The following is a 26620-nucleotide window of genomic DNA, read 5'->3' on the forward strand; positions in this document are numbered from 1 at the left end:
CCTAGTGTTTTCACTTCATAGTTACCCTCTTATTCCCAGAGTAGTGTGACTTGTTTTAACTCATTTCAGCTCTTCCTAGCTGCCTCTGTGCTGCCTGACATGTTCGTTTTGTTCAGTTTCAGAAGAATCACTTCAGCATCGAAGCAACAAGACTTAAATTAGTGGAGGCTGCTAATTACGTAGATAAGGTGAGATCAGGTGTGTGTGAAATGAGGAAAGCAAAGGTCGAATCATGAATTACAGGAATTAATTGCAACAGAGGAGGAATGTCGTCTTGGGGGAGAGAATGATGTTTCAGCAGTGCTCCCCAGTGACTCGGGGAGTGGAGAGCATCTGCCAAACAATTCCAGTGTTGGACATCAGGGATGGGGTGGGAGAATCTCCGTTCCTTACCTTGGAGCTAGCATGAGCATCTCTGTGTTTTAATACATCTCTGTATTAACTGTGTCACCTAAATAACGTTTTTGGACAAGGGACTAAGTTATTCACTTCAAATTGTGGAAATCTTGGCAGGCAGGGCTGGAAGGAGCCTTCAGAGGTCGTCCTCGCAGTGGTACGCAATGCTGCTGAAGTAAACCTCACTACTTTTCAGTTCTCCCTTCATACTCCCCTTCTCCCCTTAAACTCCTTCCACCACTCCCCTGACTCCACTGCCAGACTTGTTCTGTTTGTACTTGACGTGGGCAGCAGATTATTTCCTTCCTCCTTTCAGGAATTTTGATATATCTAAAGATAGACATGGTGTCAGTCTCCAGTCATTGTTTCTGTAGATTATCTCTGTTATTGATTTCAAAATGAAAGTTCAGTGTCTCTAGTTCGGCTGAGTTTAGGTTTGTGGGTGGTGCACATTACTCTGCAGAGCTGTAGCACCAAGTTGCAGTGCACTTCCAGAGGGACCATTTTCTCTGGACAGGTGTATCTGTAGTAGCATTTAGCAGAGTTTATAGTCAGGATTTTAAACACAGTAAAATAAATTAATGGTGCTCATTTTTTCATCTCTTTTCATTCTTGTATCTTAGTTTTACAGATCCCTGAATATCCGGATTGCCTTGGTGGGGCTGGAGATCTGGAGCAATTGGAATAAATGTGATGTAACTGAGAATCCTTACTCCACCCTGAAGTCCTTTCTGGCCTGGAGTAGCAAGGAGCGGGTGCACAGAAAACACGATAATGCCCAACTAATCACGTAAGTTTACTTCTGAAATAACCTGACTCTGAGAGGTGGGGTGGGTGGGTGGGAGAGCAGTGTGCAAGATTATATTGTTCTAAGATTCAGAGTGGCAGGTTGACGTAGAAGCCACTCAGCCAGCACTGAGCTCTGGCACCCATCACTGGGAAAAGTGGAGGTGGCGGCTATGCAGCCCGCTCACTACACACGCACCAAAACGCATCAGCCTTATTGTGTGTCCCTATCACAAGCAACTGCACATGATCTGTCACAGCTGTGTGTAAAACTTCAAGAAAATCTGACCCATAAGCCAAACCTGTAAAGGGGAACTTAGCTCTTTGCGGAAGGCGTTCATTCCCAACTCATCCCGCTGAGGCACAGGGGACATGGTGCTGGAGGCTAGCTGATGGTCTGTGACTCATCCTGCTGATCTCGTTAGGGCCAGTAGCTATGGCCAGCAAATGCAGATGTCATTGGAAGAAAAATCTGCAGCAGCTCTTAGACCTCCTTACCTCCTCCACGGTAATTCATCTGCCAGTAAACAGGGGCAAGTCAGAGGACTGAAGTGTAGAGACACAATGCCTTTTCCCCTGTTTTGTTTGTTTGGTTGGTTTTTTTCCCCCTTTAACATTACTGTATTTCATCTTCATCTGGTCATCTTCTGAGCACAATCTCCAGGGCTCTCTGTACCTGCTGGCAGAGACCGGGCAGAATTCTGACTCGCCAGGCAGGAGCTGAGCATGCCTGCATCTCAAAGGTGTTATCTAGTACTCTGTCAAGTCCCTGAATCCCAAGCTGGCAAATATCAGATTTAAGGTGAATGAAGTCTTCACAAACAGTACCCAGTTAAGGATCCAGAAATAGTCTTTTTTGTGCTTGTTACAAAGCTCAGCAGGAGTACTTCTTGGCACCAGACCCATAAAAAAACTAGGATTGGCTGGTTGGCCCCTAAAACGACATAGTAGTGCAAGAAAAATAGGTCTTAAGGCTTTGTAGCTCTGCTATAATGTGCTGTACTTGGAGATACTACTAAAGAAAATGTATTCACCTGACGCTGTGTATACGTATAAAGCTGTGGACTGCAGGGCGCGTTTCTCTGCCTTGCCTTCTCCGGTGCCTCAGCGCCATTTCACGGTCTTTCTGGGTTGATTTTAGGGGTGTGCCTTTCCAAGGTACCACAGTAGGCTTGGCTCCTGTGATGGCCATGTGCTCTGAATTCCAGTCAGGAGGAGTAAACATGGTAAGTAATTTCTAATACCTAATATGACGTATCTTTCCCGCAGTGAATTCGTGGGATAGATGCCTCCTAAAGCCTTGGAAGAAAGTATTTCCTGTGAAGGCCTCTAACTTACCTGATTATAGACAGGAATACCTTCAGTAGATGTTTTCTACATGTAGTAATGAGAAGTACTGCTTACCCCATTGACTCAGAGGTGCACAGGACAGGCACAGGTGAAATGCTGACGTGCCTCTTTGATCTCGCACAGGATCACTCTGATAACGCCATTGGTGTGGCTGCTACCATTGCCCATGAGATGGGACACAATTTTGGCATGAATCATGATTCAGCTGGCTGCTGTACCACCCCTGCAGAAGATGGAGGCTGCATCATGGCTTCTGCAACTGGGTGAGTTTGTCCTACAGGGTCTTGTGGAAATGCAAAGGGCTTCGTTACAAGACCCTTGGCGGCAGAACAGCTAGAAATGCAGACTGAAGGTGGGTCTGTTGCTGCCTGTTGGAGCCAGTGTGTTTATAGAGAAAACGCTGCTGGCCAAACCCTGGCTCGTGTATCCGTAGCAATTTGCTAAATTCCCATCGAGCGTATTCCTGCTTGAGACTGGCTTTAGGTAATGTAGGGACCTGGCAGCATTTAGAAGTGGAACTCTAAACTGTCTGGTAAAAAGGAAAATGTTCCTAACTGCTGTCTTGAGAGACTGTCTCAGGACCCCTCTAACCCCTCATCTCTGAGTTTGTGCTTCCCACTGTGTACCACCAAACAATCCATCACCCCAAAGCAAGTTCAGTGCATAAATGCACACATCCTTCTTCTGGACTGCCTGTTGCCAGCAGGTACAGAGAAACGACGGGTGACCAGAACATATGTGACCTCGGTGTGCGGAGGTTTACATGGGTTTCACTCCTGTGTAGCACATGAGATGCATAGGTAGATAGTTGATAGGGTTTCTAAAGCATCTTGTGCAAAAGTAATGGGCGTTATAATACAGTAACAAGAGGAAAAAGGATTGTTTCAGGAAAGAACTGATTTTTTATTAAAAGGCACAGCAATAGGGCTGTATTTCTATGTCAGGAGTTGTGAAAACAGGTTGAATGTATGTTGTCTTAAGAATACTGCTTGGTTTCAGCGAGCCACAGAAAATCTGTGTTTAAAAGGGAAGAAATAGCTGTCTGTGAGAGAAAGGGAAGCAAGAGTGACTCTGGAAACCCACAGGGATTCCAGAGCTCCTTTTGGGTGAGGAACCACAACAGCTTCTATGTTTCAGTCACGTAAAAATATCAGATGAGCCCATTCACTTAAAGCCACATTCCCTATTTCCTCAAGCATTCCTTCTTGGGGTTTAGCAGGTTTTAACAAAACTTTTTCCATAGATATCATCTTTTATGTGCACGATTTTTTCCAAATAAGGAAAAACACTTAGGTGAGGAGTGAAGACGTAGTGGCATGCAAGTAGAGCATGCAACACAAACGCACACATACACAGTCATATCTAGAGTGCATAGGTCCTGGCATTGCAGCAACAGAAATAAATAATCAATTTAACAGAAAATATTCCTATCTTTTGCAATGAGGCAGTAGATAGGGAAAAGGAAATATTATTTTTAACAGTTAGATTCACAAGCAGTTTTTTACAGTCCGAGTGCTGGATTCTTGGGTTTGTTCGACCAATTAGGAATAAACCACAGCTTCAGTACTGAGCAGGTAAGGACAGCCGTACTTGTCCGCTATCAAAGCCAAATCTAACTCAACATGTTTTGTTTCAATAAAGTTTATTTTTTAAGGCCATTATATTACCAGACAGTCTTGCAGTGCAATCACACCTTCTCTTCAACTGTAATCCAGATGGATCTGATTTTGAACAGGCACAGAAAGTCATGATCTGCATTACCACAGTTTCATAGATTTCAGAGAGAGACCCGAGTCCTTTGCCACTTGTCAGGATTTGCATGCGCGCATTTTGGGTGCTCTAAACCATTGCCCAGATCTGTCTTGATGTTTTTCTACACTGTCTATATGCAGGCATCCATTCCCCAAGGTGTTCAACCAGTGCAATAGAAAAGAGCTGGAGAAGTATCTGCAGTCTGGCGGAGGGATGTGTCTCTCCAATATGCCAGATACCAAAAAAATGTATGGTGGGAAGAAATGTGGAAATGGCTACTTGGAAGAAGGGGAGGAGTGTGACTGTGGAGAGGTGGAGGTAACGATTGTTCAGATTCAACTGTCTGGGGTTTAGTGGGACACAGTGATTTTATTATGTATTTTGCATATACAGTTATGTGATATGTAAACAGCTTTTGTTTGTGCAGGAGATACGCATACCTGCCCTGTGCGTACTGTATATGCAATGTAAATCAAGGTTGTAAAGTGTCACGTCTAACTAAATTCACAGCCTGTAGTACAATGCATCCCAGAACTCAGGGATGCTGTAATCCATGGCTGAACAGAGGTGAAGAAAATTTCATTTAAAAAAGAAAAACCGATCTTAAGTGTTGCAGTTTCATATATAAGTTCACTTTATCTACGGCTCCATTCCTGGTAAGGATGTGGCTTCTCTTAGCGCTGCACCTCACTTCTCAAATCCATTTTCACTGGTAAGACAAAAGGGAGCTGGAACCAGCAGCCCAGACTCACCTGATGTAATGAGCACAACCTGTAGTATCCAGTCAGTCCAACAGAGGATACAGTTATGCAGTACGGTGCTTCAGCACGTGCTGGGGATCACGAACATACTGTGGAAGGAAGGCTGTGACTTTGCATGTAATTTGTCCTGTATGAGAACAGATTCGCGTCAGCCTCACACTTTGATGCTCTGGCATGTTCTTGTCTTGAACGTCTGTGTTGTAAGCTCTTCTGCATCTCACCGTCTTCCAGGAATGCAATAACCCCTGCTGCGACGCCAGCACCTGCTCCCTGAAGCTGGGTGCCGAATGTGCCCATGGCAGATGCTGTCACCAGTGCAAGGTGGGATCTCTGGATTTTCCTAAGAGAGGGGAGGGAATAATGGTGGCAGAAGTGTGAGGCTGAAAAATGGAGGGGAAAGGGGAGCAAGCGCAGCCACACATGGGAGTTCAGCTCCTCACCTGCAAGAAACATGGTCTGATTTGTAGGTACAACAGCTACGAGTGCAATCAAACTTGCTTCTAGCTGATTTAATTGACTCCTGTGATAACTTAAGACGAGCTGTGAATGCTGCTGGAATGAAGTCACGCTGCCTCTCTTAGGGATGGGGTGAATCAGAATAAATCTTTCCCTCCTTTGGCTCTAGAAGAAATCTAGACAGAGCTCTTAAAGCAAATGTTTTCTCTGGGGATTGATTAGGCTGGATTCTAACTTTGCTCTGAACCCTTTTTTCTGGGATGCAGTTGAATTCCTTTAGCCCAGGTACTTGCTGAAGGAATGCTAGCAAAGAGGACTGTAAATGTGTGACCACTATCATTTTAAATCTCAGCTTTCCTTATAGAAGCTGGTTAAAATATGTTTCTAACTGTGGCGCTAAAGTTCTCAAGCTTTGACAACAAATTAACTCAGAAATGAACATAGGCAAACCTTTCCCTTAAGCTCATTTTTGTGTTTGTGCATTGACTATGTGCTCCTACTGACTGATCCTGAGCACGTGGGAAATAATTTTCCAGGAATCTACCTAGACTCACTCCTTTCACAAGAGACTTCAAAACACCTCCTAGATGTAACTGTGTATGCCCTTCCATTCTTCATGTCCATGGTGGACAAAGATGAGAATGAACTGGATAAACTCGTAAGCAAGGGAGACGTAAGCTACCCATTAGCAAAATGACTTCAGCCGAATTGACAGGCAAACACTGAAACAGATGTCCCAGACGGGGGGGGGGGGGGGGGGGGGGGGGTTTGAGAACAGATTACACAAACATCTGTTAGAAATGGTTTAGGTAAATCAGATCCTACCCTAGGGTAGAGGGAGATGGTTCGGTGTCCCCTTGAGATCTCGCAGCCGTATTTTCTGTGCATGATCTCATCGCTACCTAGGGAAGGGATCTAGTCATTAATCTGATTCTATACTCACCCAGTTAATGAAGTTACAGAGTCATTTGGATCACTGCTGACCTCAAAAAAATGGAGACAAGGTGGATGAAGAGACACATGCAAGGTCTTTTTCTTATCTACGGGGAGACATTGTGCAGACATGGAACCACAAAGGAGCCAAGCAATAATTAATTTTTTCCCCCCTTTTTATCTTTTTAGCTGATGTCTCCGGGAACTCTTTGCAGGGAAAGGTCAGGACTCTGTGACCTCCCAGAATACTGCACTGGCGAGTCACCGTTTTGCCCCCCCAACTCTTACCAAATTGATGGGTCTTCCTGCGATGGAGGAAAGGCTTATTGCTACAGCGGCATGTGTCTCACGTACAAAGAGCAGTGCTTGCAGCTGTGGGGTCCTGGTAAGGACACTGCTTGCAATGAAATACATTGTCCTTTGGATAGGCAATATTATGTGGCATCCTACTATTATTCACCCCGTGTAAGGCAGTAGTACCTTTCATACCCATTTGTGAAGGATGCAGGATGCAACTTAAATTACTCAGTTGCGACACTGTTATCAGTGGTGAAGTCTGAGGAGCCTTTTCTCCTGCCTTGCTCGCTTGAGCAAAAATGGTAGATTTTCCCATCCTCAAACCATCCCAGAAAAAGAACAACTGAGCGGTTGGTGTGAGGTGAGATGGGCTGCCAGGCTCCACAGGAATCGGCCATGTGAGTCTTTTCCACGCAGGAGCCAGGCCAGCACCAGACGCTTGCTTCGAGAAGGTTAACGCGGCTGGAGACATCTACGGGAACTGTGGGAAGGACATCTACGGCAACTACAGGAAGTGTGAGATGAGGTAGAAAGCAGCGTGGCAGCCAAGAGTTGCTCACTGGAGAAGATGTTTTTATATATTAGAAAACTGTGGGCCAGTAGATAGAACTGATCCATGCTTTGGGTCCCCTCCCCGCCTCGACCTCCTGGGAAACCAGCTGCATCCTTGTCAGACTTAGAGCCCTTACGACTGAAGCTTTAAGTTTACAGTTTTCCCTGCCTTTTGCATTTTAAAACATCTCGTTGATATTTTTTCAAAGCAACAGAAGAGGGGATTTTCAAATCTGTAAATTAAATGTAGCTTTTTAACTGAGACAAAACCTCCTTAATCTAATCTGTGTTGTTGAGGCTGGCCTACCCCTGGGGACAGTGACACGGTGCCATCAGTGCCCATCAGATGCTGTTGCTTGGGCTGGCGCTTGGGAGGTGCTTGCTCTTTTGCCATTGAACAATGATTCAATGTTGCTGTTTTAATTTACGTGTAGAGCTGATGCCTGCAAAATGTTCAGCAAGCCAGAAATAATCACTTTAGCCTTTCCTTTGAAATCAGAGATGCTAAATGTGGGAAGATCCAGTGCCAGAGCTCTGCTTCCAAACCCCTGCAGTCCAATGCGGTGGCCATAGACACAACTATCCGCATGCAGAGGACGGAGCTGAGGTGCCGAGGGACCCATGTGTACAGATCTGAGAATGAAGAAAAGGAGATGTTGGATCCTGGCTTGGTGTTGACGGGAACAAAATGTGGGAGCCATCATGTAGGTATAGTCCTGCCTGTAATGGCTTGGGGGAGGTTCAGGGTATTGCTTTTCCATCCAGAAAGTGCTTTGTTGTTATCAAGCTATTAATTTCTTATGACTCATGCCTTTCTAGGAGATTTTAATGTTTGATAGAAAAATAATTTCTTAGAGGCTTCTGAGAAGCAATGGAAGAATACATACCACAGGTGATACTTGAAGCCTTTGCTAGATGAAGTCCAGGGCCAGTGCTGAGCCTGGGACTCACTAGTTGATTGAGGTTGTCTTGCTTCAATTAGAAATTAAGACACCTGAGAGCTCCTTCAGAGACCTGCCACATGGGCACGGCAAAGTCATCAACTTCTGAGCTCCCACTCCTCTCTCTGATGCGCGTTAGCTGGGATTTGGGGTAGTGATGGAATGTTTCCTTGGGAGCCAGGTTGCCCTTATGGTCTGTTGTTCTGCCCAGGGTATCACTTGTATTGCCAAGGTGTCTGGGACCCCTCAAGTCACAAAATGACACGAGGCAGTAATGTGGTGCATAACCCAAAGAGCTAATGCTGAGTTTCTGGATCCTTTTTCTGCAGGTTTGCTTTGAGGGACGCTGCCAGAACACATCCATCATCTTTGATTCTGAAAGCTGCAGCAAGAAGTGCCACGGGCATGGAGTAGGTGCCTTCCTTTTCATCTCCATTTCAGACTGAAGCAGGATGGGCTGCCATTCATCTGTAGATGGTTGTTCAGCTCAGTTCTGGTACCACGCTTAGGTTCGCTCCGCACTTCAGCTTCTTCGTTATTAATTTGCACATTCCTTTCATGTTTGATGCATTTTTCTGGTCTGTGAGCGTCCCTTTGACATAGGATTTAAAGAGGTCTACAGGAGGGATATGAATTGCAATGAATGAAAACCTGGAAGGGGTAATCTTACAGAAAAAATCTTTCAAGCCCAGTTTAGACTGAATAAAAAAAAATCAGAGGGAAAAACATAGGAAAAAGTCATGTTTAGAACAGTTTATCCCGAACTGTCTTCTGCTGTGCCCCAGAAATGGAAAGAAAAGGCTGTTGAGAATTTTTTACACTTTTGCTGATGTTTCCGGCACAAAACATCAGCATCTCTCCATCCCCACAGCCCGTTTAAGCAATGGGGAGGAGCAACAAATACAGCAGCGTGAGCAGTGCCTGCCTTCTTGAGCAGCCTGGGAGGCCCCGTGATGTACCTGACAAGGAGAGGGACTCGCCCTGCTTTTTCCTTCCCAGTCTGCTTTGTTTCTTACAATCCGTGAAGTTGTGGGAAGTGTCAGCTATTCCACAGTATTAAATGAAATGCTACAGTTAGCACAGGACATCCCTAATCAGAGAGATGAGCCTCCCCTCCAGCAGCTGCTTAGTTGATAAAACAAACAGCAATGGGCCAAGCAATAAACCTAAACAGTAAGAAATTTTCACTGAATGGAGGACTAGCTCCTTCAGATTAGAGATAAGAACAAGGGAAAGGCATTTCTAAATGCTGCTTTTTTCCTACATTCAGATTAGTGGCACTTCAGCAGAAGAACCCTTGTCTTTTGGAGAAAGGGAGAATTTCTAAGGAAATAAAAGGCACTTTCACTCCCTGAAAAGAAAACGTTTCCAGGCACTTAACTCCCTGTTTATGCCAATGAGAGTTTCTTCCGTAGGGTCTTATCCAGCAAGGGCTTAATTATTTTTAGCTTGCAAATTCTGTAGTAGCTGGCACTGAAGTCTCTGGGTCTTCCCGCTTCAGGTCTGCAATAACAACAAGAACTGCCACTGCAACCAGGGGTGGGCCCCCCCATTTTGCAACAAGCAGGGAAGGGGAGGAAGCTTGGACAGTGGTCCCCCCATGCCCGAAGGTGAGTGGGACCAGCTCTGCTATGGTGGCACTTCAGAAGGACTCGAGTTAGATTGGGAGCAGGGAGTTTTCCATTTATCTAACTCTACTTTCTTGCCCTCCAGGCCCTTCAGCAGTTGTGATAACTCTTGCAATCCTGGCTCCTGTTCTCCTTCTCATTGGAATGATGTTTTTATTCTATTATCTGAAATGCTGGAATAAATTTGCCATCTGTTCTCTAAAGAAGACCCCGCAGTTCAGGTAAATGGTCAGTGCTGTGCTTTGTCCGCTTGCATCCAGCCCTTTTCAGTGTCAGGACAGAAAAGCAATTATAAAGGCTGTGACTAAATGGGTTTGTTGGTATAGTCAGTATTCGCTTCTCTCTTTTTTTTTTTTTTTTTTTTTTTTTTACTTCAGTTCAAATATAATGGAAAATACAGTGAAGAAGGAAAAGAACTTATCAAAGAAATAACACTTATCCTTTTCTTTCTCTCATTGTCAGCGACACCTCTGGAAGCGGGCACGCAAACCCTGCCTTCAAGCTGAAAACCCCCCAGGAGCAGAGGAAGGTATGGGCAAAGTCACCTTCCACCTCACTGGGCAGAGATCCAAATGCCCAAAAGTGTGGGATGTGGTTCCTCTGATGCGACAGTTAGGGAACGGTTTTATCAAAGGATGGGGAAAAAATAGACAGACATCACCCATGGCTGAAAGTTTCTAGTAATTTCCTTAAAGGCAGGAGCTGAGATTTGACCAAGCCTGTGTGGCTGCTTGTCTCTCCTGATAGATCTTCTTCTGTCACATCCCCCTCTCAAAACTGCAGAAATTGCAAACCCTGGGTTTATTTGCAGGTGTTGCTTATAACGCTAATGCCTGAGTTACTCTGTTCTCTTGATTCCCATTCCTGCCTCGCGATCCCAAATTGTCCCGGTCTATCTAATTAATGCCTCCTAGACCGATACAACACATACCTGTGTTGCAGGCCATATTTTCTACTGTGTGGCTCATACACCTCATGTAGATCCTCAAAAGCATAGCAGAGAGTAAAAAGGTGATTTGAAGTGGAAATACCTAACTCTGGGGATCTGTGGGTCTTCTGCACAGGTGATTGGCTTCCCTGAAATCCCATCAAAACCTTCTCCCCAGCAAGGGCCAGGGCTCCGACTCCACACGCAGCAGCCATCCAGCTTCTCCACTGGCTGCGGCGTGGGGCAGCCCGCTGGGCAGGCACAGCCGGCGTTTCCGAAGGACGTTTCCCGGCGGACACCCCCGAGCAGGCCAGCTCCTCCTGCTCCCAAACCCCCCGTCTCTCAGGTACAGGGTCAAGATGCGGTTTGATGGGAGGTTTGTTCTGAGCGAAGGCTGGTGCAGCCTCTCTAACCCTGGGGGGGGTTGTAGGAGGTACCGTGCTCACTAGAACGTGCTCCAGCTCGCCACAGGACAGTTACTGGTGGCCCTCCGTGCTTTGTCGTGTGGCTAACACTGACCGTGCTGGATGCTAGCACACTTAATTCCTGTTAATTCAGGTCTCTCGATACCTCTGATGTGGAGCTGAAGTCAGGTAATGTGGATCACAAGGCAGCATTCACTTTACCAAGGTCCTCTAAACATTTTTTTAGCTGCAAATCAAATAGATAATCTGCAAGGAACAAAAGGACTGGACAGATTTTTCCCTAATCAAGCCTAGCATAGCTGCTCTTACCATTTGCATGTGTTTTATCTCCTGGAAACAAGCCCTTCTGAGATTATCAATCAGTGATAAATCTGAGGTTCAGTACTGAGTACATTCCTTGGGATGATCTCCCAGGTATCTTGCATTTGGCTATTCCTGCACTTAACGCCTTGGGAGCCTCAGACAAACTTTCATGTGGAGCAGAAATGGGACCTTTAAGCATGTTGCATAGGAAACATTAGACTTAACCCAGACTGACCCCGTCTTCTGTGAGCATCCTAGCAGTGAGGTTATTTTGGGGGTTATAAGGAAAGGGCATTGATATACTTCTTTTATTGGCAATTTTGTTTTAAGCTTACTACAGACCCCACATTCTTACGGGAAAGATGGCAAATCACTCAGACTGGCTTAAAACCATTTAACCAAAATATTTCCATACTACTTTATTGGGTTAGGGCCAGAAGAGAAGCAAAGGGCTCAGTTACAGGAGATAGCAGGAGACTGGATCCCTGGCAGTCTCTCCTTGAAGGATATAGAGGAAAACAAACCCAAAATATTTTAGTGAATGGGGTTTGTTTCTAGCTCCATTGTTCCTGTGAACAGCCAGCACTTCAGCAGGAAAGAAAACTAAAACAAAAGCAGGAAGCTGACTGTAGTCAGTAAGGAATAGGTATCCTTCCCAGCTGGTTGTTGACAAGTTCCCCACAATCTCCATTGTGTTCCCTCCCCAATGCGTCCAGTCCCTTTTTATCTCAGTCAGACCTACTAGATGGAACACTTTTCCTAGGATTTCCAAAAGAAACCTTGCCATCTCTGTTGCAGGAGAGCCACAAATGTAGAAGGTACGGAGGAAATAATTGATTTTGCTATTTGCTAGTGTCAGTGTCCTTCCTAGACGTTTGCAGTATCTGCTAGATTTGCTCTCTTGCTGTTCCTATAGGAGCTTTTTGGACCCGGTGGTCGGTGGGATTTAGTCTGTGTTGTCCTTCCTGGAGTCACAGGGCAAGGTCCTTGGAGAGCAATAGATCCCCAAGCATTGGCTGGTGCAGCCATCGAGCATCACATTTATGCACAGTCCCAGGAGACTGCAGGGTTTTTGGGTGCCCTCCAAGTTGTAAGTGCAGCTGTGTTTATTAAATCAACACCTGTAAGCCAGCGACAGCACAGAGGCTAAGCAACAACAGGCAGTTAGGTCTTATGTGGGTGATTTCTCCCCATGGGCATGCTTTACACTGATACTCATTATATGAATGGAAAATATAATGCTCCGAGTATCCTATGAGGGACAGCTGTGCGCACAAACAAAGCAATAACTGATTGTGTAGGTGGGTGCAGGGCTGCGTGTGTGTGTGGGGGCACACGTACATACACGTGTAGAGGGTTTACAGGCATTGTATGGGCAGTCGTATAGCGAGTGTATGCATGTGAAACTTGCTTCCAACCTTAGGTGCATCGATAATGTGGCTAATTAAAAGGCTCTGGAACATAGTTTCCCTATTACTTGCAAAAGTCAAGGCTTGAAACTTCTGGATCCTCTAGCAGCCAGGGTATGACATGCTTTCAGCCTGCAGCTTCATTTAGGGGACTGAGCAAGGTAACCCTGTCACCCTGTTTGGCTGACCTCTGTTGGAAACCAGCTGCCGAGCAGCCTCAGACCATCTGATCTTCATGACACTTGATAGGGGAAAACTCGTGCATGTTGAAAACGGCTAATCACCTGCATAAGACAATAAGCCCTAGTGGCTTCAGAGAGGGGTCTCTGCAAGCGTGATTTTACCCCCATTCCTTCAGCCCTTTGTCTCAGGCAGGGATGCTACAGGCTGAGTTGTGATGGAGACTCCTGCCCTATCTGTAAGGGTTCTCCTGTTCTTCATCGTGCAGCCATTAGATTGTAATAATCCCTGGGGTTAACTCCAAATCAGAGACCTCAAGGTGGGCAGCTCCATACGTAGTCTGCTGCCTCAGACCTACAAAAAAACCCAAAACCAAACCCAAGAGATCCAAAGGACCTGTGGCCATACCAGAAGAAGTTCTGGCCATGTAAAGTGAATGCAAATGTGATCTCTGTTTTCAGGCTAGGTGTATGTCCAGGCTGAGAATTCAAAACTCTTTCTTTCTTGCCTAGGATATTTCTAGGCCTCGGCCACCCCAAAGAGCTTTGCCAGCGAATCCTGTCCCAGGCAGAACCAGAGCCTGGCTGGGGAACAGCCCCACCATCTCGCTGCCTCCTGCACACACCAGGACCCCAGGACGACTCCGGCCAACGGCGGAGGTAGGCGCTGAGCGCGGTGATGGGAAGCACAGCAGTGTCCCCTCAACACTGGGGAATAAAGGTGCTCTGGAGGGAGCAACCTTGAGATCATCCTGCAAAACATCTGCACGCACAGCCCTGGTGGGTGGAAATGGAGAAGCTGTTGGGCTGGGTGCCTTTATTGCAGGGGTCTCTGTTTTCACCTGTTCCTTGTCAAGTGTTTGGGTTAAGCAAAACAGTTAATTCAACCCTCCATGTCCCTGAGCTCTTCCTCAGATGAGCCGTTTGTGTGAGCGGGGCTGAGCAACGGGCGGTCAAGGTGTGTGTGACCCAGAATGGTCAGTGAAGAGCTGCAAAACAGGAAGGTCCACACAAGACTTGAAGACCCCAGTAAGGAACAGAAATTCTCTCTAGCCATGGCTAAGGAGGTGCTTTCTCTGCAGGGAGTGTTCCCCAAAATTGTCCTGAATAAGGACAGTTAATAAGGGGCTCCTAGTTACTGAGTTCAGCTCCGTGCAAACTGGACCCCTTAACACACACCACCTCCATGCCACACACCACAGGCGTTGTCTCCAGCCTGCAATAATATCCTTGAGGCTAGCTGGGAAAAACAGAGAAAGCTGCTTCACTGTGCCCCTGGTGGGAGAGCTTCCTATGCCATGCTTTAAGATGTGGATGCATGTGAACAGACAGGTTTCCCCTGGCTGGCTGGAACATCAGCTCCAGGAGAGGGAAGAGGGCAGCATCTGCTCTTTCATCAGTGCTCACTCTTCTCTCTTTTCCCCATTTTCCATCTCACCCAGAATACCGGTGTCAGGAGAGCCTGAGCAGCAAACATCTTGAAAATGGGACAGCCGGACTCCGGTGGGCACTCATGAAGCAGTCTGCTCCTGGCTGGCTCTCACCTTCACAGGGGACTGGATCACCTTCATCACCCAGAAAAACATTTATGACCGCAGAGAGTGTCTCAGTTCCTCTCCTCTAGCATCACCTCTTTCCTCTGTGACTCAAGCTGCAGTCAGGCTTGGCAGGAGTGTCCCCAGGAACTGTGCTGGTACCTGCCAAGCTGAACTCAGCCCTCTCTGCTGATAGCCTTTTTCATATAGGGACGACTTGTTTATATGGTATTTAAATATTATTGTGCAATATCCAATGCAGGAACAGGGTGATGGGGGTTTCACGTGGTTTTAATCAATTATTTAAGTGTTACCAGGCAGAACAAGCTGTAAGTGCAGGTGCTGGCCCTGATGGGCTTTCATGTAAGACCTGTTGGCTTCCTCAGTCCATCCATGCAGCCGCAGGAGCATACGCTGGTGCTATACAGAAACCACTGCCTCTTGGGAGTGCAGGAGGCAGCCATCGATAACTTTCTTCAGCTTATTCTCAGTTTACAGTGGGTGGCAAGTGGGGCCACAACAGGGAGCAAACCAGGGAAATATTCTGGTTAAAATAATTTGTGGGTCACTATGGATTTTGATTAGCTTTGGTGTAGTAGATTAATTCTTTTCCCCATATTAGGCATTTCAGCAAGAGCGTTCCAGCACTTGCTTGTCTTGCTTCAGTGCTGTAAGACCCAAAAGCATCCCCAGCATGGCCCATCCGCTCTGATCTGTGTCACTGGGACACAGTTAAGGTACGACAGGGAAACTCCCTGGCCAAGATACAGAACAAACGGCCAGAAGGAAGTTCAGCAAAAGCCAGTGCTGAAACCTTCTCTCTGGCACACGGTACCATGGATCAGTAGACACTTTTGCACATCTTCTCAGGCTTTGGTCTGTGCTGAGCGGTAATTCAGCATGGGCTGCTTGTTCCCCATACCAGTGAGAAACCTTACCTTAAAATTGCCCAGGTGGTAAAACAGCAGAAATATTAATGCAACACATGGTGCTTTTGTAGGGCAGCTCATTTACTCCAGGTTTTTCCTCCAGGACACGGATGGAGAGAGTTACCTGTGTGCACTTTAAGCAGCTGATGGTTCTGACCTTGAGGACCCTCCCTTATGAATTTGGGTTTTTTTCTCCTAATAGTTTGGGGTTTTTTATGTTTTTTCTCAGGATTTTACATTAAGTCCTTGTTATGCCAAATATTTTCTTTTTTTTTTTTTTTTTTTTGTTTCCCTTCTTGAAATGATTTCCTCGGAGATCACAGAGAATTCTGGAACTATGGTTACAACAGTTCTGTTGTGCCTGATTTATTATGGACAAATCCTCAAGCAGCATGATTGCTGCTGCACGTGTGAGAAACTATTATTGGCATAAAAAAGTTTTTTCTGATGGTTCTCTTTCCCTAAGCTCTACTAATTGAAAAAAAAGCAGATAAGCCCTAAGGACTCATTAAATTTCTAGTTATATGTAGCAGTGTATCTATAGGATGACTTAAACCACATTAGTTTTCGCAACTTTACTACCTCTTTCTCCGCAAGGAAACAGTACACAGGGTCTGTCTTGAATTTCTGCTTGCTTATTTCTTATCCTGATTATTTTTTGGACCTTTTCTTACCTTCTATATGCCTCGAAAACAAGCCAACCTGCAACACTTCTCTCTGAAATAAGGGATGGCAAGTGAAAGACATCAGCTTTCTAATCTTTACGTGTCTTTTTCTATAGCTGGGGGGTATTACATTTAAACAACATGTATTTAAACAGCCCCCAAATTTGTTGTCTCTTGGGATGGAGCTAATGTGGCTATGGAATAGCATGTGCTACTGCTCACAGGTGGAGCAGTAAGCTGGGTACAGTCTCTATGTACACTGTGGTAGGATAGATTCAACCACAAAAACTTGATCTTATATCTGAGCCAGCAGCATACTTCTGCTCAGCCCCTGATCTTTATCAAATGGCTACCAAAATATCAGTAAAAATAGCTTCACTGCATTTTATGTGAGCACGGCCTCAAGCTTTTTAAAAAATGCCCCTGGACACACAAAGCTCAGAACAACCAGACATGCCCAAACTCTCATGGAAAACTTTATTGCTGAAATATCATAAAACCTCCAAAAGGTAGTTTTAAGTAAGCAGTTTTAAATTTTCATGTGTACAAGTTGAGTGAATGAGAATAGGGGAACTGCAGGAGGAGTAAAAGATGGTAAAACCTGACTTTTTGAAAGATAATGTTACTTGGGAGAATGTATACCAAAATACATCTCACTTTCTCCTGTGTCCACAAATTAATGGTTTACAATAATGCTCTCTATGCATCTATGCAAATACTTGAAGAATGCAATTCATTGTGCCTTTTGCCTAGTTTTAATAAATTTGTCAGTTGTCATTAACAAATATTCTGTCACTGTGTGCTACTTCATTACCTCGGTTCAAATCTTCACTTTATATGTAGCGTTTGTCTGGAGATGGCAGGACAGCTGGAGGAACGGCTTTTATGAAATGCGGTAAGGAAAGATGAGTCCCGGTTACAAGCTTTTCCTAAAATAAAATGCATAAAGCATTACAGCAATTAGGATGCCAAAACCGAAGCTCGAGTGAGTTAATTGGATTATTTTCTGCTACCAAAGGAGGGCACTGCTGGTTTACTCTCTGTCCCAGATGCTTGCCCTGCTCTGCTCTCCTTCAGCCCTTACCTTTCAGGGCTACAAAATCGCTAAAAACTTTCAGATCCACCTGCAAGCATTTGGATTATTTTTTTTTTAGAAAAAGCCTTTATTTCGCTTTCCACATTCCAAAAGAAAGTACTGAAACGTTATTAAAATAAGAGAGTGCATATTCCTTCCCCCCCTGCAACCCCAGGCTGCATTTGCTCAGTGATGCTCAGCCCCAGGTATAGCCAGGTCAGCATCTCAGACAGCATCAGTACATGCTGTGGTCCAGGGCTGACCGAGGCAGCTTGGCAAAGCCAGCTCAGGCTTCACCACTCCCTGTTTGGGGTTTGCCGTGAGCAAATGAGCTCCAGGCTCCCTGTGCTGCAAGACCCAGCAGCAAGATGGGAGAAACTTTTAACAGTGGTAATACCTTCCTTTTTCACCTTCCAGCTCAAAATGTTAGTTCTCCCATCCCTTCATCCTCACCACCGATACAAATCCAAGGGGGTTTTGAAGGTGAGCTGTGAGCAAGAATCCAGGTAACATCCACACTACATTAAGATTGATGAACAGGAATGCTCTGGGATAAACTGCATCCCTACAGCTCTGCAGAGCATCACCCACTCACACCTGTTTGGCTTTTAGCATGTAGTTCATACCTTCCTCTGAACAACAACCACAAAAAACCTTTTGGGCTTAAATGACAGCAGAACAGGTCACAGGGCTCAAAGAGGTCAAGACATTTCCAAAGAAAAAAATACTTAGAATTTACGTTCAGCTTGAAAGACCAAGTAGCTGTATTTCCACAGACCACAAAAAGCCTTTGAAGATGGTGGCAATGTTTCTCCTGACATGGGGTTTACCCTGCCAGAGCACCCCAGCCTGAGCAGGGGCTGCCCCTTGCTAGGATGAGGTCTGGATCAGGTCCAACAGCTTCACCAACCACATCAACATGGCCTGGGCACCACAGCTGCTAAGGAAAAAAACCCAAAGAAACGGAAACCCCACATCAAACCAATTAACACTGTGCTGCAGAGAAACTCCTGCACCTCACAAAACCCAAAAGCTGAAGAAGATTTCTCTGCCACAGTCCTGTAAAAACACTTCATGGCTTGGGTCCTGCCACTGAGTCTAAATGAGCGCCTACTCCAAAATTCACCATGTTCCGCCCGCGTCCACCTATATTCTTGTCTCATATTTGCAGAGCAAATAATTAAACATGGATGAGCAGAGTCTGAATAGCAGGCGTGCACCATTCAGTCCTTGTCTCTCACCTCCGTTTGAGATACTGGTGTGTATTTGAGAGTTCATGCGATGGTCTAGAAAGAAGAAGAAGAAAAAAAAAAAAAAGACAAAAAACACTGATCAATGACTCAACCAGGGTCTGGAACTAAACACATCAATGGCCACCCGCGGGAAGGAGTGCAAGAGTAAACTTTAGCCCTGCCAAGAATAAGAGACGGGAAGGGGCCTCAGAGAGGAGCTCTGTCCCAGGAGTATCTATTTCAAGAGGACTTTCATTTTCAGTGGCTGCATGTATTAAAGGCCAGTGAGGATTAAACATACCACTTGCTGCCACACCATGACAAACATCCAGTCCCAAAGCCCAGAGAAAGACTTGGCTTGACTCTACCAAGCTCTGGATAAGACACTGCTGGTTTTATTTTCTGCTTTTCCTTTTTTAAGTTGCCCACTAGCATCTGGGATATAGACATCAACCCATTCACCCCACCTCCAGACCCTCGCGTATAACAAGCTAAGTGTAGATCATGAATACTTTGGGTTTATCCTCTGGGCCGATGCTGGAGTTGTCCACCTCTATCAGGATGTTCTTGTCATCTCGGGTGACTGGTGCTTGCTGTCCACTCTGGAGGACTTGTGGCAGATTCCCTAAACTGACATCTATGTCTTTGAAGGCATGGAGTAAAAACACCCCCAAAATGATGGTGAGGAAGCCACAAACTGTCCCAATGATGTCAACGACGGTCATGGTGACCCACTCCTTAAACAGGATGATGGAAGTTGCGATGACGATGGTGGTGAACAGCACATAGTAGATGGGAAACACCAAAGAGGTGTTGAAAATGTCTAGGGACTTATTGAGGTAGTTAATTTGTGTAGTGATGGATGCCACCAGCGTTATGACTAGGATCCACGTCAATGGGTGCTGCAGCACCGGCCGGCCAGCGAAGAAGCCCTTGATGGCAATACCCAGGCCCTTGACTGAGGACACGGAGAAGGCACCAATAACGGAGCAGATGGTGAGGTAGATGAGGATGTTTTTCTGGCCGTAACGGGGTGCGAGGTAGAAGATCAGGAGTAAGCAAAGAGCCAAGAGGATTGCAGCATAAGCGAGGAAACCTGGAAGAGGGAGCAGAGTAACTCAAAACTGAGCGGTGGGCAGCATGTGCCGCCCAGCCCTGAGAGAGAAAACACAACCTGCTGTGTACCTGGCTCTTTCAGCTTGGAAGACATCTCATCCAGAGTGGTGACCTCCTCATCCTCTGGCGCATGTATCACCATCACGGTGCTGCCCACGAGGCTCAGCATGCAGCCCAGCTTTCCCAGCAGGTTGAGCCGTTCTCCAAGCAAATATGAAGACAGGATGGCACTGCACGGGACAGAAAAAAAACAGCTGGGGATTTAAAGTCCTTTAAAGAAGGAACAGCCGCTAAAATAAGGTAAAGAATGCCTTCATGTGATACCAGGATACAAATCTGGAGTAAATTTGTTAGATTCCAGTGTGTTAATACACAAGGACAACACATCTACTGACAGCTGAACCCACACAGATGCAGGTGTGATCTATAGATCACAGCTCATGTATCAGCAAGATAAAAAAGTGCTGAATGTGTTAGCACATCCTCAGAAGTATTTTCAGGGTCAATAGATTCTCTCATGAGCTGTTGGGCATTATGAAGTCTTTAGCGCCCAAGAAAATTATTTCAAGGACCAGTGTAACAGAGACAACAACAAAAGAGTTACATTAATTTTAACTAAATCATCAGAACTATCAAACCCCAGAGAAACCCTGAAGGTACTGGGGCTACAGTTATATCTGCAAAATATCTATTTGTTATGCATAAAAATTTGAGGCAAGACACCAAAGCAGTCCTTACTCTCAGCAGGCTCATGCATTTCACAGTAACAGTCCCTATATAACACCTTCGGTACCTCGACTTTTGATATGAATCACCTTTTTAAAAATAAAGAAATAACATTTCAGCCCTTTTGGCAATAGGCAGAAGTACAAAAGCACAACATCAGACCACCCTAAAAGCCTAGAAAATAAAAGGCAAAGGAAAAACAGTTTAAAAAAAAAAACCCTGGTATTTTTGACCGTTTGAGATTTTTAGTATTGATCACTAGAAGAACAAAACAAAACAAAAAAAGCAACCTTGAATTGGCTAAAAAGCTGGAATAAGGAAGGCAGTAACACTGATATTTGCAATAATTGAACCTGAAGTGTACATAGCTGCTATCCACAAGCAGCATTTCCAGAAGGGCACGCTACTTTATTCAGTAGTTTCCAAACGATCCCCCAAAGGGACAACAAATATTAGAGCACCTTTTTGGAAAACATAGAGACATTTTTTCCTGTAGGCAGAATAAATCATATTAGCATCACTTCAAGTCTTTCTATCTTACAAGACAAACAGGCAAACAAAAAAAGCAAATTGCAAACTAGAGACACATAAATCACCTTATGAGCACGCTCAGAGCCCCCAGAGGTGTGACGATAGTTGCAGGAGCAAAGGCATAGGCAGCAAAGTTGGCAGCTTCCCCTCCACCCACTAAACAAACACAAGAAAAATAAATACCAGTGAGATACAGTACACTTTTTGTGTTTTCTCTTGTGGGCTTGTAAACTAATAAGATGTCAGTTAAGAGTGGGTTTTATTACGGGGGTTTCATACTGCTGCTAAGCAGGGCCAGGTAGTGGGTGGGAATTTCTCCATTACAGATTAATGCAAGGAGAGAGGCATCCCTGGAGCCCTGCACCCACACAGAGGAGGGCTGGGGGTGCCAGGGCTTGGCCATGTCACAGTTGACCCATATTAACTCATTAAGCCCCCAGAGCCCAGCCAGGCAGCTGCAGTGCGTCTGGGTGATTAACCAGGGAGGGGGTGGGCAGCTGTGGGAGTCCCAGCACAAGGAGGCTGCTCCTCACCTACTACCAGGAGTGTCCCCCTGGGGCTGTGGTGCCCTTGTCCCTCGCAGGGAGTACTGTGTGCTTGCTCGTGGGTTGTGCAGGAGCGGCAATGGTGGTGCGAGGTGGGGGCACCTTGAGCTGCTGCAGCAGTGGGAACCAGAAAATGCTGCTCTGACACACACACCCCCCCCCGTGAAATCTGCTGCTCTCTGCACAGCTACGAGTCCAATTTGAGAAGATACCAGTGTTGCATGTTTTAAGGCTTGCTCTAAAGGAAAGCAAGTTTTGCTCAAGAGAGGAGCTGCTACCAGCACCTCCTTGTTATCTCCCCTGCGCTGTAACCTTTCTCGGGGCCCCCAGGCACACACGGGAGGCTGTTTGCCCTGTGCCTGGTACGCAGGCAGACCAGCCAGCTGCTTTATTAAAACCTGGCTTTCCATGCTTTTGATCCGGTAAAACTGAGCTAGCGAGTCCTACCAGCCCTGCAGGAGGATGGTAAGGGAGATCCCGTGCGGCTCAGCTCGCTGCTGCTGCTGTTCTCCTGGAGGTACCTCTGCTGAGGATGGGGAACTCACCAGAAAAAAGGCTTTAAGCCGCAAGATGCTGGGCTCATTCCTCACCTCATTCACAGGGACAGACCCTGGAAATGCTGAAAACCCAGAGAAACAGCTTCTACTTACTGGTTAATAAGCCAGCCCACCAGAGCCAGTCCTTTAGGTAGCCATGGCCTCCATCTCCTGGGGAAGTAAAGCACACAGGTATGCAGGAGTCAACAACTGTGTTCCGCAGAGCAAGGGATGGGAAACATCCCTTTGGAGAGGGATAAATTGCAAGGGGAAGAGTGTGACAAAGAAAAAGATCTGGAAGGACAGAATACGAAGGACAGAATACGCAGACATGCCATCCTACGTGGAAGCTAAGTCAAGGGATTAGTGGGAGCTGGCACTGAGGGGTGGGCAACGCAAGGACAGTAAAAGCCGTGGTTTAACCCCAGGGTGGCAATGGGAATGGCACCCATTGCCCCAAAGCCATAGAGGTTATTGGCCTGGGGTGCAGCCTGCCCCGCTGCAGCAGGGAGCCTGGGCATGGACCTTCGGCCCCGGCGGCTGTGGTCATCCTCATGATTCAGGGGGCACCGGCCCCTAAACTCAGCGATAAACACCCCAGCTGAGCAACCACAGACCGGTCATGCCTTGTCCTGCATGTTCCCTGTGTGGTGCTCCTGGAGCAGAGGGACCAAGGATGGCAAGGGGTGCTCTGTTCTGGGTGCCCCCCACCCAAAGGCTGCTCCGGGGGATGCTGCCAGCCACCACCCTGCCTGCGGGGAGCTCGAGCTGCACCTCACATCACACCAGGTCGCTGTGGAGCCTCGCGCACGGGCACTAAGGTGAGGCAGTGAGTTTTTCCAAACCCAGCTCAAGTGGGGGTTATAGCTATGAAGGATGAAGGGGGAAAAACTGGTTGGTTGCTCCGTGCAGGCACATGGTGCCACAGTTTGTGTTGCTGTGCAGCCATGGTGAAGGCCCCCTGCATCCTGTTCCCGAAATTATCTGCTCCTCTTGTACGCTGCTTTGTATCATAGTTGTAGTGCAGGGCCTCAGCCTGAACTGCCGTAAATCCTGATGTTAATTTTATGTGAAACAGTCACTATGTGACGAAGCATTTCTGATGAAAAATGATCCCTGACTTTGGAACAACTGAATGAAAGAAAACTTGCATATAAATGAGGAAGCATGGATGTACTGTTTTGGGAACTAATGCATCTCTGGTCTCAACCCACAAGCTGTTAGATGTAAGGAGCCTGAGCCTGCTGACATTGTGAACCCTGATTTTGCTGGGTCGGAGCGAGCCCATGGTTTTGAGAAGCCTGACCTGACCGGAGCTGTCAGTAACAGCAGCGTTTGACCTGCCTGGGAGAAAAGGGATATGCTCAGATAGCAGGGGTGAAACACTGGGACTGAAAGATTTAAGGGTGAGAGAGAAAAAAGGGGATCAAAGAGGCAGACAGGAAGAGGTTAGGACAAAATATTTTGCTAGAATTCAGCCTCTTCTGGTTCCTCAACAAATTCACAAATGCTGAAGTTCAAATGTTATGCTTTGGTATTCCCTAGAAATTGCTGGTTTATTTGGTTTTGGGTTTTTTGTTTTTTTTTTCTCAAGAACTCTTTTTGTCTGCTGCAGTTTTCTGTCAATAATCTCTAATTCCTAATTAAACACCCTGAAAAATAGGGAGGGGTTTGCTCTTTTTTTACTCACTTGGCTCTGTGGGAGGGCTTAAAGGAGAAGAGAGACCTCTTCTACAGTTGAAATGATACTGATATTGCATTGTGCAAATATAATGCCAAAACCCAAACTGATGCAGCTCAGCCCTTGCATGTGGGCAGCCTAATGGCAGAGGATGGGGACAGACTTGAGACTGGCCTGCAGCTCGGGTGCTGTTGGTAACTTTGCTGGTGGACTCTGCTTCATCATTCTATGCCTCTGTGTCCCCATATGGGGGACACAGTAAAACGAGGACAGCGATATTTACTTCCTTTGTAAAACGATTTAAGAAACATTCCTAGACCAGAGCTGGGAAGCAGTAGTATTTTAATTAGCATTATTTTGTTTTGTAGTTATGCAAGTAGGTCACCTGCCAGGTAGGACTTAGGCTGCTGCTAGAGCACATGTTTGCTGATGGGATGCGTCCAATCCAATGGGAGGCTGTGCTCCTCCACCATTTCCCATCCGTAATATATACGTGCACATAAACACACACCTCGCCCTAAGAGCTTGGTGCTGGGGAAAAGTTGTCTGCACATTGTTGAGCAACAGACTTGAGCAGTATCCTTTCTGAAAACCACAAGCAGAGTTCACACAGATCACAGGTGTGCAGTCCTGCATTAATAAATGGCTTTTGCTAATGCAATTAAAGTGCACGGGGCCACATCCTTGTCTCAATGACTCGATGCCTAGTGCATCAATAAGAGTCAGAGTGGGGTCATGGAGCTGTGCTGTTCTGCTCCGGTCTGCAGCATGGTGATGACTTGCACCTTTGTGCAAAGGGGTCTGTTTCAAAGAGCTTTAAACAATCTGCTTCCTCCTGGCCTCACACTTTCCCATGTAAGAGCTGTGATGGGCATGTGTTGTTCTTGTGGTGGGTGCACGTCTGATCACACAGGGCATGTGACTTGCTAGTTGTGGTGCAGGACAGGGGAATGCTTTTAGCTGAGCCCTTCCAGTGCAGAGCTCTGTAAATTAGCTCCTCAGCTCCAGCACAGCAGTGCTCTCTGGGTCTTGCAGGCAAAAATGCATCCACAAAAGGTTTTATTTACCTTGCTGATGGCAGGCTGACATGTGTACCCAGAGGTGTTCCCTTGCCTTATCAGTGCTGGAGTTTGGATGATGTATGTGGTTCTGGGAACAGGTAGACCTCCTCCCTCCTGCCCCCCACAAAAGCCTTACCTGCCCTGGTGCCTCCCTTCTCCACTAGCCGTAGCAGTCCCTTCTTCTTGAGGATGACACTGCTTCCGATGAGGAAGCTGGAGAAGACAGCCAAGCCCAGGCCAATGTAGAATCCATAACTGCTTTCCAGCCGAGTTACCCAGAAGTTATCCAAAGTCCCATTGTCATGGCCGGAGTCGGCTGGGTCAGCATCACTGATCACTCGGCACACGACCCGGTGGGAAAGGCATGAAAGGGTGATCAGAGACCCTGTGAGACCACCGTGGAGATAAAACAGCGAATTACTGGTAAGACTATCCACAGTGCCTCTGTTGGCCTTTGGAAGCATTCAGATGTCCCCCCTGAACAGTCACCCATGCTTTCACCCTAAAAGCAAGTACCCACCAGCTCTCAAACACTCGGGACACTTCTTTCCTCACGTGTGGAAAGGGCAAGGTGGAAGGGGTGAAAGCAGGCACGCTTTGCAGCTGCTAACACCGAAAGTGCTAACAGCGAAAGCACAGACCCCCTGTGCCTCCAGCCAAAGCGTGTTGCTCTGAGTGGGTGGGAAAAGCACGGAATTTCTTCCTACCCTCCTGCTCCTACCACACCCAGCACATCTTTCTATCGCAATCTTCAGTCTGAGTGTAGTAAGGACAGTGTGACTGTGTCCGTGGGGAACAGAACCTCCAGCTGGAGTGTCACAAAAGTCCCTTTGTACTACAAGACTTTAATTTTCTGCCTGAACTCAGGTAGGAATCACAGAGCGAGTCTTTGCGTCTCTGCAGGCGGGGGTATGCGATGGCGAAACTGGTCACAGTTCTGGCAGCAGCCGGAGTGTGGATCCTACATTTTTCCTGAGCCAAGAGTTTGGCTTGGATCTTCCACACACACCCCCCCAGCACCTGTAGCTGAGGGTTTGGATGCAAACTAGATCCCAACTTTGGGATCTAGATCTAATGGAAACTAGATCTTTTGGAAACTAGATCTAATGGAAAAAATTCCAGTGACTTTCTAGACGAGTTTCCAAAGGTCCTTTAATAGGCTTCTTTTCTGATGGAAAAACATCCTTGGCTGTGGAAGTATTTCCTGGGGAACAGAGGGGCATCTCGCCTCCTCGGCTGGTAAAAGTCTCCACAATGTGGTACTGGGTGCAAGCACAAGGCAGTGGGATGGGGTGATTACCGACTGGATTAGGCAATCTTGAAAGGAAAAAAAAAAGTAAAAAACCCAGCTCCTCTGTGCCCGCTGTAAGGCCGACAGGCTGTGCGGGGCTTGTGGATAAAGCGTTTTTCCCGTTCCTGGAGGCACCTCAAAAAACAGGAGAAGAAGCCCCAGAGCCAGAGAGCAAGCGAGCGGTGGCACGGAACGGCCCCGCAGCCGGGGGGGGCAGCGGGCCGAGCCTCGAGCCCCGGTCCCCGGGTCCCCCCGCTCCCCCCCGCTCCCCATCCCCCACCCCGGCTCCCCGGCCCCCCCCGCTCCCCACGCCTGCACCCACCGTTGCTGCAGCTGCCGTTGGCCGCCGGCGGCTCCATCGCCTCCCCCCGCGCACGGCTCAGAGCATCCCGGCGCCCAGGGCAGGAGCCGCTGCTGGCGGGACTGGGCAGGGCCGGGCTGCCAGCACACCTGCCCGCCCCCCTCCTCCTCCCTCTCCTCCTCCCTCTCCTCCTCCCTCTCCTCCTCCCTCCCCTCCCCTCCCCTCCCCTCCCCTCCCCTCCCCTCCTCCCCCTCCCCCTCCCCCTCCTCCTCCTCCTCCTCCTCCCCCTCCCTCTCCCTC

General features: G+C 47.0%; 2 protein-coding genes across 7 annotated transcripts in view; one reads left to right on the forward strand and one right to left on the reverse strand.

Annotated features, from left to right (window-relative positions):
• The window catches only part of ADAM19 (ADAM metallopeptidase domain 19), a 37404-nt gene extending 20394 nt beyond the window's left edge, over nt 1-17010 (forward strand). For all 4 annotated transcript variants that reach the window (XM_080398617.1, XM_080398614.1, XM_080398616.1 and 1 more), the window contains 16 exons: nt 117-188; nt 1020-1186; nt 2324-2408; nt 2656-2795; nt 4425-4602; nt 5277-5366; nt 6624-6819; nt 7149-7257; nt 7783-7987; nt 8554-8634; nt 9726-9834; nt 9938-10073; nt 10315-10381; nt 10917-11126; nt 13610-13756; nt 14539-17010. In XM_080398617.1, coding sequence (XP_080254743.1) covers nt 117-188; nt 1020-1186; nt 2324-2408; nt 2656-2795; nt 4425-4602; nt 5277-5366; nt 6624-6819; nt 7149-7257; nt 7783-7987; nt 8554-8634; nt 9726-9834; nt 9938-10073; nt 10315-10381; nt 10917-11126; nt 13610-13756; nt 14539-14562 — 2016 coding nt within the window. In that variant the 3' untranslated portion in view covers nt 14563-17010. The remainder of the gene's footprint in view (nt 1-116; nt 189-1019; nt 1187-2323; nt 2409-2655; nt 2796-4424; nt 4603-5276; nt 5367-6623; nt 6820-7148; nt 7258-7782; nt 7988-8553; nt 8635-9725; nt 9835-9937; nt 10074-10314; nt 10382-10916; nt 11127-13609; nt 13757-14538) is intronic.
• Nucleotides 17011-17015: 5 nt separating this feature from the next.
• NIPAL4 (NIPA like domain containing 4) lies at nt 17016-26522 on the reverse strand. Of its 3 annotated transcripts, XM_080398620.1 has the most exons (8): nt 26342-26522; nt 24865-25113; nt 22101-22157; nt 20971-21061; nt 19718-19878; nt 19045-19628; nt 18542-18586; nt 17016-17154 (listed from the first exon to the last, which is right to left on the reverse strand). In XM_080398620.1, the coding sequence occupies exons 1-7, from the start codon at nt 26376-26378 to the stop codon at nt 18575-18577; spliced, it is 1191 nt and encodes a 396-aa protein (XP_080254746.1). In that variant the 5' UTR covers nt 26379-26522; the 3' UTR covers nt 17016-17154; nt 18542-18574. The 3 variants fall into 3 exon arrangements, with proteins under 3 accessions (XP_080254746.1, XP_080254745.1, XP_080254744.1); XM_080398619.1 differs by having other exon boundaries at nt 17054-18586; nt 26342-26521; XM_080398618.1 differs by lacking the exons at nt 17016-17154; nt 18542-18586 and having other exon boundaries at nt 18595-19628.
• Nucleotides 26523-26620: the final 98 nt, after the last annotated feature.

The sequence above is a fragment of the Falco punctatus genome, assembly GCF_963210335.1.
Source record: "Falco punctatus genome assembly, chromosome: 8".
NCBI lineage: Eukaryota > Metazoa > Chordata > Aves > Falconiformes > Falconidae > Falco > Falco punctatus.